Genomic DNA, 9,601 nt, shown 5'->3' with positions numbered 1-9,601 from the left:
AGGCAGCAGTGGCTGTGGCAGAGGCAGCAGGGTGCTGGCAGGCACAGCTGCCTGCCAGAGGGGACCAGCTTCAGGGAGACTGCAGGCAGGACTGGACCCTTCTCCCAAGCTGGAGCTCCCAAGCTGGAGCAGTCCTCACCCAGCTGTTTTGCCACATTGCTCCATTTTTTTAAATCCCCCAGCCCTGACCTGCGGGTTGGGTGTCTCGAGTGTCCTTCCAGTGTGCCCAGGAAGGGCAAAACTCCACCCAGGCAGCTCCCAGCACTGCCACAGACAGCCAAGGCAGCAGGAGCATGAGCAGCAGCACTGCCGGTGGCTCCTTCCATAGCTCCCCAAGCATCCACCACAAACAAAGCCAACCCAAAGCATCCTTAAATTTCCCTGTCGTCGCCAGGCGGGATGGAGGCGTGGACAGCAGGAATGCAGGGAGGATGAACGGCAGCTTTTGTGCTGACCCATCTGAGGAGAGATCAAAGATCCTTCAGAGCTTGGCCTGGAGTTCAGCCCAATATCTCCCTGTGTCTCTTCCCAGTTGCTCCCAAAATTGTCCTACCACTGCATGTTTTTATACAGCAGGAATAACAAGGGTGTTTCATTGCACGAGCAGCTGTCCCTTGATTTACACATCAGAAATGGTCAGGTACCACTAACGAAACCCATCCACTGCAGTGTCACCCAACACAGAGAGTGCTGGCCCTGAGGTATCTTCTGCTGATTGCCAGAAAGATTTTCTTATGTGCTGACAAACTCCTGCTAAATATTTCCTCTGAGTGGAATTCCGTGCTGGATGAAGCCTGAATTATCTACCTTGCACTTGGCATCCGGCAAGGCAAACTTCCCCAGAAAAATGTTGAATTGTTTTGTCTGTGTGTGAAGATCTCCAACATTTTTTCTGGTTCCAAACTCTTGGCTCAGGACTGAGCTGTGGGTGTAAGTCAGCCTTCCAAAAGGCAGGGTTCAGCATTTTCCATAGGGCTCATGCTGAGAAGGAGAAGGGAAATTCCCATTTTTTTCTGGTTAATTGAAACTGAATGGTGAAGTATTGTATGATCCCTGAAACCAAGATTCACCACTGAGTCATGGCTCTCCACCTACAGGGAAAATAAATAAGACGCGAGGCTGGAGGGCAGGAGACTGCAGAGGGACCAGGGAGAAGCTGCTGAGCCCCTTCCCAGGGGTAGGTGTGACCCCAGAGTGGGGATGGAGGCAGGGAAGAGGGACATTTTTATGCTTTTCAGAGAAAAAAGTGTGTGCTTCTGGCTTTAATCAGAGCTGACTTCAGAGTTTGGCTTCATCCCGTGCTGTCATTGACCGGATATGGATCTATATGGATGGATTTAGGACAAGAGGAAATGTACTTAAAATGTGCCAGGGGAGGTTTAGATTGGATATTTGGGAGAATTTCTTCACTGAAAGGATGGACAAGCACTGGAACAGGCTGCCCATGGAAGCGGCAGAGTCACCGTCCCTGGAAGTGTTCAAAACCGTGTGGATGTGGTGCTAAGGGACACGGTTCAGTGGTGGGCCTGGCAGTGCTGGGTTAATGTTTGGACTCAATGATCTTAGAGGTCTTTTCCAGCCTTAATTATGCTGTGATTCTATGACTCAGCTGAATATGCTTTGAACTGCGAAAAAGCCCAGGAACTTTATGTTTTCTTCACAAAATATTCTGTTTAAAAGGCAAAGATATCCCGTTTAAAAGCAAACTTCCTTTCCTAAATACTCCATTTACAAAGGGAAAAACAAATCCCGTTTGGAAGTTTCCTAAATATTCCATTTGACAGGAAAAGGGCCGCGGCAGAAGGCCGGGGGATCGATCGGGCGCTCCGCTCGTCCCGGGTCCCCGTGCGGGCTCTGGGGGCTCTGCGGGCGGTGCCCCCGCGGGGGCGGGGCGGGCGGTGCGGCTGCGCCCAGCGCACCTGGGCAGGTGAGGGGGGCGGGACGGGGCAGGTGAGGGGAGGGCGGGGCGGGTGCGGGTGAGGCGGGGCGGGCGCTGGGTGAGCGCGGCCGCCGCTGCCCGAGCGCCGCTGCCCGAGCGCCGCTGCCCCACGCGCGGGCCCCGCGGGGCGGCCCCGAGCCCCCGCGGGACGGACCCGCCGCAGCCCGACGGACGGACGGATCGATAGAAGACGGACGGATCGATCGATAGAAGACGGACGGACGGACGGACGGGGTGAGCTGTGCGGGGCGCAGGGCTCGGACGGGACCGGCCGCGGGATCCGCCCGGCCCGGGAGCCGCCGGGCGCGGCCCCGTCCCGCGTAGGGCTCCCGGGCGGAGTGGGGCCGACGGGGCTCGGGACACACGCGGGGCTCCGTGCGGAGCTCCGGAGGCTGGAGCGTCCCGGCCCCGGCAGAGGGGCGGCGGTGCGGGGGCGCCGAGCGGGTCCGGGCGCAGCCGGGAGGGCAGAGCCCGCTGAAAATGCCAATTTACCGCTCCTTCCCATCGGCTCCGCGGGCTGCGCTCTGCTAGCCCCGGGCTACGCCTTTCAAGTCGGTGTAAAGCGAGGCCTAAAGTTAGGGCAAGGCTGGTGTTTTCCCCCCACCCCCTTCACCCACTGCAGTTTTCGGATGGCAGCTGTTACGCCCCAAAACCCCGCACTTTGTGTAACAGCTCGTTCCCCTTCCAACTTCACGGGCTGCCTGGCCGTGGCAGGGGCTGAGGTGACCAGACTGGGGTGCGGAAACTGGGAATTCAAAGAGTTAATCGTGTTAGGTGTGTTGGGGGCAGCACGGGTGGTGGGAGGCAGGCGATGTACAGAGCTCTGAAATGTGGGAGCCCCGGGCTCACGGTGTAGGGAGGTGATTCAGCGTCGGATGGAAATTCAGCCTCAGTTTCTCTGGGTGAAGGTTTGTCTTTGAAAAAATTAAAAAGTTCCATGAAATACAGGATAATGTAATCAAACAAAGGTAACGAGCAAGGAGCGGGGTCTGTGGGTTCGCAGCAGTGAACCCCGAGCAGACCCTTCCTTCTCCAGAGGCTTTAATGGATGAGGTGGAGCAGGAACACTGAATATATCTGGGTCTACAGGTGGGGAGCGAAAGCATCTGTGCAGCAAACTGCATCGGGCTTCAGGTCGGTTTTCCTGGTGCTCCGTGTGTTGTTGGACTGTCTGGCACCTCACCAGAGCCCCGAGTGTCACCAGAGCTGACCGGGGCTGTCCCTGACCTTGGTCACTCCTCGGCAGCCCTCGGGGGAGTGGCTGCAGGCTGGCTGCTCCTTCCTGAGTTTGAGTTGTTCTTCTTGGGGTGAATGTCTGCAAGGAGAAATACTAATAATTAGGGTACAGGGAGTAATTACATCACTGACCAGAGATTCATTAGCAGCACAGGGATGTGCTAATTATCCTCACACACCACCCAAATTGAGTGGGAATAAAGAGAACTGGATAATCCCTGGGTTTGTGCGCTGAGGAGTTTCGAGAGAGGACCAAGCCTGCCTTGGCAAAGCCGGTGAGTGTGCACAGACATTGCCCAGGAGTCTGGCATCAGTGGAACCCACCGGATCGAAGTTGAAGGTTGTAAGAGGCTGACTCACCGTCTGAGCCCAGCAATGGGATTCAAGTTGATTTGCTCTCAGTTATTGTGTCAACAAGTCATTGGTGATAAAAGGTCATAAAGCATTGTGGTGTGGAGCACTGACAGACGCTGTCTTCGGGCCCAGGGACAATCCCAGCCAGCACCCACCTTGTGACCCGACTCCTCTGCTGTGAGAGGGGAATGAATCTCTGCTGTTCTGGGGGTTTGAATTTACTCCTGGTCTTGCAAACGTGTGTGCACAGCACACCTTATTAGAAGGGACTGCTTGTAGAGTTCAGTGTAAAAGAGATCGTGGAAACCAGCCGTAATAAGGGTTCTTTAAAATGTCACTTTTACTTTCCTTTTCAAGAGAAATCAATACCTGGTTTTGGTCTCAGTTCTAAGTCCAGGATTAATCTGGACCTTGTGTCTTTGCAAGCACGCTTCTGAAAATTTAATTCTGACAGCATTTTCAACATGGAGAACCAACACAGCAGAGTTTCAGGAGCACTAAAATAATTTTGATGATTGCTTCCTGATCCTTTGCAGCTCCTGGGAAACAGTCTGGTAATGTGACCACACATTTTCAAACTATTATTTAAAAGTGGTTTGCAGTTGAAGCTTAACATTTTCTTTGCAGAAAAGATTAACAGATAAACTGAGTTGTGTTTGGATTAATTTTGTGTGAGCACTTGCATCTGAATGGGATCTGCAGGTATTTGAACAAATAAAACCTGTTCCTAGACTAGTTCTTGGATAGGATTTTTAAAAATTTTCTCCATCTCTGCTACCAGATGCATTTTGGAACTCCTCCAGCAATATTCAGGGCTTATGGCAGAAGTTTTACTTGTCCTGTAACTGCTTTATTAATGGGAATATTTGTAATTTCTCACCTCTGTTTCAGGATTTACAAATGAATATAGGAGATGCACCTTCTGAGCACATGTGTAGTGCAGAAATCCCCTCCCAAAATCTAAAGATACTGAATGTTGCCTCTTCTTGGAGAGGAACGGGCATTAATTTTGTTTGTTTGGCTTTGTTCTACACAAGGAAAATATTGTTGGCTGGCTGCAATTGTGTGAGCAACACGGGGTTACTTAAGAAAAACATTAAGTAAACAGCGCTCGATTTTTAGCAGCAGTGCAGGCAGACTTGCAGTTCATGTCCTTCTGGATAAACATCCTGGTTATTACAGGTCAGTGCTGTTTGCCAGGGATTGTGCTGCATTCAGGGCATTCATGGAAAAGTCATTAAATGACTTTCAGAGTCTGTCTCTGTGGTAAAAGAGCCCCTGTGCTTCAGCCTGGCCCCCTGCACCTCGGCTGGGCTAAAGCCTCTCAGTCAGGGTGAGCCTTTCTCCTCCTCCGTGCCAGTCTGACAGGACTGAAGGAGCACGAGATCAGATCAGCCTCTTCTCCAAGGTGTAAGTGGAGGCTTTTGAAACTCTGCTGCCTGTTCTTGCTGTTGCTTGTTCGTGGCTTTATCTGCTGCTCAGGGTTTACAGCCCAGGTCTGCTGGGGGCTTGCCCTCCGTGTGCTCGTTGAGCACAAATAACGTGCTCTGGAATGTTGAATTGTGGAAGCTGTATTGAACTATTGAAGCTGTTGTGCTTGTAACAGTTCTGGGCCCCGCTTAGTGAGGTGTGTGTGACTCTTCCTGGCAGAGGAGTCACCCAGCTCAGTCTGAATTGGTGGTTTCAGGGTGCAGTAACATACACAATACAGCAGTTACACAGCATAGGGCCTTTTCTCGTTAAATTAATTCAGTTTTTTTGAAGCAAATGAATCCCAAGTAACCTCTAGCAGTGGCTCTGCCGTTACCCCAGCAGATCATGGCCCTGCACCCGCGGAGGGTGCGCCTGAAGCCGTGGCTGGTGGCCCAGGTGGACAGTGGGATGTACCCCGGGCTGATCTGGCTGAACCGGGAGGCGAAGCGGTTCCAGATCCCCTGGAAACACGCGACTCGGCACAGCCCCCAGCACGAGGAGGAGAACACCATCTTCAAGGTGAGGCAGGGGAGAGCTCGGGGATCCCACGGCTCTGAAATGGAGACAAAGGGCTGGATTGTTGGCCCAGGAGCTGGACAGGCATCCCGGGAGCTGTTTCTAGGCACGCTTTATTTATCTGACCTCAGAAAAGCCACTGTGTGCACCTGGATGCCAAGCTTGGCACTGCCTGAGACAGTGTTGAGTTTTTTAACCCTTTCCCACCACCAAAGGGCAGATGCTGTGTGATCTGTGGTCTCTGGAAGATGACTGCTGTTGGCTTCATCCACTCGGGCTGGGATGTGGTAACTGGCTTATTTTTGGTAGCAAACCCTGAAATGCTGTTATGTAAATCTTAAGGGGTCCACCACAAGCTCATCACAAGCAAATATTAGTTCTGTCCCTAATATTTTTATCCCAAGGGATTCACTGTAAGTCCCTACACTCCTTTGAGGAATTTCTGACCTCTGTCTGGAGGGATCTTGGACCAATAATCAGATTTTGGGGTGAGAGAGGGAGAGGCCAGCCAGATGTCTGTGGCTGTCCTTCCACTCAGTTTTAACCAAATCCATTCATCCTGCACAGGCTCCCTGTCAAAAATGAATTCTGGTGTTGAATCTGAGACCCACAAAATCTCTAACCCAAAACTGCTAATGTTCTTTTGGAGTTTGGATTTCATCTTTTTTTCTCCACTTTATTTTAATGGGAAAAACTATTAAAGTGGGAATTTCCATTTTTTTTGTTATCACAAGAGCTCTAATTAAGACTTCTGCAAGAGAAGTGTTTTACAGTGGATTTGTTTGGAAGTATGATTTCTGATAAAAGCTGCTCTGTGGGGAGGGCTGGACTAAGCTGGCTGTACTTTGTCCCCAGGCATGGGCCGTGGAAACGGGAAAGTACCAGGAAGGAGTGGACGAGCCAGACCCTGCAAAGTGGAAGGCCCAGCTCCGATGTGCACTTAACAAGAGCCGGGAGTTTAATTTGATGTACGATGGCACCAAGGAGGTGCCCATGAACCCTATTAAAATTTATGAAGTGTGCGACATCCCGCAGTCGCAGGGATCAATCATTAATCCAGGTGAGGGCCTTGCTGACACGGGCTGGCTCCTGGGCAGGCCTTTGTCCAAGGCACCTCCTTCCCTCTCTGCATTAACTCTTCAGCTGCCAGGTGAAGACTGTACTTAAACTAAAAGGACTTTGAGTCATGCTTCAGTACTAAAATTAATAAAGCTGCACACAGCTGCATGTTTTCCTGCTAAACAATCTAATATTGGCAATACTGTGTCTTACTCCATCAATACTTTACCTTCGCTTTCTAGAATTATATATTAAACTGAAATTAGCATCTAGTATGGATCAGATTTATCCTTTTTTACTTACATTTCAAAAATACACAAATGAATATCCAATATTGTGCACAACCAATATGAAGATGATATTTTTTCAGTGTTTCATGCTGATCATCCACCCACAAGAATGTGCTTGTTTGCAGGTTCCACTGGTTCAGCTCCGTGGGATGAAAAGGATAATGATCTTGATGATGAAGAGGAGGAAGAATTGAATCAATCTCAGCATGTCCCAATTCAAGAGACATTTCCATTTCTTAATATCAATGGTTGGTGGCACAGACTAATGTATTAGTGAAGGTATTTGTTTGTAAATTGGCACATGCTTGAAATAAAATCTTGATTTACTGAAGAGTTGTTGCCTTTTTGTAGATTCTCCAATGGCTCCAGCCAGTGCAGAAAACTGCAGCCCTGAAACTGTGTGGCCAAAGAACGAACCCCTGGATATGGAAATGCCCCCAACAGCGCTGCAGCACGACTTCTTCAGCAGCCCTGAGCTCTGGATCAGCTCCCTGCCAAGTATGTGCATGGGTTTGTAACAGTGTTTCTGTTTTTGTACTTTAAAACCTCACAGAAAATAGTGTTTTTTACCTTTTTCTTCCTGTGGCTGTTTGCGGGTGAGCGAGGAGAACTTGTGTAGGTTAAATAGAACTGTGTGTGGTTTAAACATCCCTGTGAGGGCAGCGGGGCTTGCATGGTGTCCCTGCTGCTGATGCTCCAGGAAAAGCCACACTGACGGTTTCTCTCTCAGTGACAGACCTAGAAATCAAATTTGAGTATCGAGGAAAGGAGACCGGACCCACGACGACCGTGAGCAACCCGCAGGGCTGCAGACTTTTCTACGGGGAGCTGGGTCCTATGCCAGACCAGGAGGAGCTCTTTGGGCCCATCAGTTTGGAGCAAGTCAAGTTTCCAGGGACAGAGCAGATCACCAATGAAAGGCAGAAGATCTTCACGAGTCGGCTGCTGGATGTTATGGACAGGGGACTGATCCTGGAGGTCAGTGGCCACGCCATCTATGCCGTGCGGCTCTGCCAGTGCAAGGTGTACTGGTCTGGTCCCTGTGCCCCCTCCTCCACCACCCCAAATCTGATCGAGAGGCAAAAGAAGGTCAAGCTCTTCTGTCTGGAGACGTTCCTAAGTGGTAGGTAACTTCTGCTTCTGGCAAATAGCTCCGGACACTGGTCATGGCACTGTTGGAAAGGGTGGTCTGCACTGGGGTGCACATCTGCCTGGATGCACCAGGTAGTTCTCTGTGGAGGGTGGGTCAGGGCCACTGCTGCCCTGACTTCAGGGGAGCTTGGAGCGGGTGTGTGGCAGGAGCAAAGGGCTGTACGCTCATATAACGCTCTGAGAGACATCAGAGGGCCTTGCTTTTAAAGAAAGCACTTCACATGCAAGGAATGAGCTGTAATTGTGAGAGGTGGCAGAGGACAGTGTGTAGGTAAGAGCGGGGGTGCTGCAGTCAGGTGGGATGGCACGGGTGTTTCCAGCTTAAAGAGGACAACCCTGCAGCGCTCTGTTTTTCTTCTTAGAGCTGATTGCCCATCAGAAGGGACAAATTGAGAAACAGCCACCATACGAGATCTACTTCTGTTTTGGAGAAGAGTGGCCCGATGGAAAACCCAGGGAGAGGAAGCTGATTGTGGTGCAGGTAGGAGCTGGGGCTCTGGGGTGACATGTGCCAGCCTTGTTGGGTTTGGGATCAATTCCCATGGATATCGAGACCTGTTCTTTTCTGCTGTAGCTTCTGACACCAGGAAAACTCCAGTAAGACTGGTGGGGTTTGGGAGAGCAAATACAAATGTGACATGTGCTGAATAGAATTGGTTTGTGTGTTTTAAGGTATTGTGGAAACTATCTCTGCATCCAGGGCAGGGTTTCCTGCAGACTAACAGGGATATTCCATGTGCCTTTAGGCTAGAACAAATGCCCTCTTTAACAGGTCATCCCCGTTGTGGCCCGGATGATCTACGAGATGTTCTCTGGGGACTTCACGCGCTCCTTTGACAGCGGCAGCGTGCGGCTGCAGATCTCCACGCCGGACATCAAGGACAACATCGTGGCGCACCTGAAGCAGCTCTACCGGCTGCTGCAGAACCACCAGGAGGGCTGGCCCATGCAGGCCCCCGCCATGCACATGGCACAGCCACTCCCAGCACAGTGACAGACCCTTGGCGTCCACCGGGGTTTCTTATGTTGTACATATAGAGAAGTGTTTCTTAACCAGTGCCTTGCCTAAATCTGAATAAATAAAATCTGTAAATCTCGTCATCTGCTTTCACAATTTCAGCAGTCTGTGGTGCTTTTGTTTTGGAGGTGGCTGAAACCAGAGGGGATTACAGGCATACTTCTAACTCCTTCACCCTTTTCAGCTGTTTGCTTAAGCAACCCCTCTGTATAAATCAGATTTTCAATTCTGTAATATTTTTAATCTGCTATTAATACAATGTATATAAACACTTGACCATTAGAGTGGAAGAAAGAAAATATTCTGTGTTCTATTAAACCTGCCTGCACCATATCACCTTGTCTAGTTTTTTTCTCTTGAACGGGGCTGTAACAGCAACCTCGGAGGCTGATACTCCTTACAATGTGCGGTTTTGTATAGGGGTGGGTGTATGCAGGCATTGTAAAGGCGTGTATCCCGGAATGGGGGTGGAAGGGGCCTCTGGAGCTCCTCTAGTCCAGTCGCCTGGGGTCAGATCCTTCAGATCCGTACACTCCACAGCATTGTGTGATGGCACAGCGCCGT

The 9,601-nt window shown here is 50.7% G+C and overlaps 1 protein-coding gene across 2 annotated transcripts; it reads left to right on the top strand.

The window, feature by feature from the left end:
* The first annotated feature begins 2,021 nt into the window (after window positions 1-2,021).
* On the top strand, window positions 2,022-9,370 carry IRF6 (interferon regulatory factor 6). Of its 2 annotated transcripts, none has more exons than XM_068995822.1 (8): window positions 2,022-2,173; window positions 5,345-5,521; window positions 6,374-6,578; window positions 6,993-7,115; window positions 7,219-7,365; window positions 7,598-7,990; window positions 8,382-8,500; window positions 8,792-9,370. In XM_068995822.1, the coding sequence occupies exons 2-8, from the start codon at window positions 5,348-5,350 to the stop codon at window positions 9,011-9,013; spliced, it is 1,383 nt and encodes a 460-aa protein (XP_068851923.1). In that variant the 5' UTR covers window positions 2,022-2,173; window positions 5,345-5,347; the 3' UTR covers window positions 9,014-9,370. The 2 variants fall into 2 exon arrangements, with proteins under 2 accessions (XP_068851923.1, XP_068851924.1); XM_068995823.1 differs by having other exon boundaries at window positions 5,342-5,521.
* Window positions 9,371-9,601: the final 231 nt, after the last annotated feature.

The sequence above is a fragment of the Aphelocoma coerulescens genome, chromosome 26, assembly GCF_041296385.1.
Source record: "Aphelocoma coerulescens isolate FSJ_1873_10779 chromosome 26, UR_Acoe_1.0, whole genome shotgun sequence".
NCBI classification, from domain to species: Eukaryota; Metazoa; Chordata; class Aves; order Passeriformes; family Corvidae; genus Aphelocoma; species Aphelocoma coerulescens.
The sequence above is the reverse complement of the archived record's forward strand: the minus strand, read 5'-3'. Positions and strand labels throughout refer to the sequence as shown.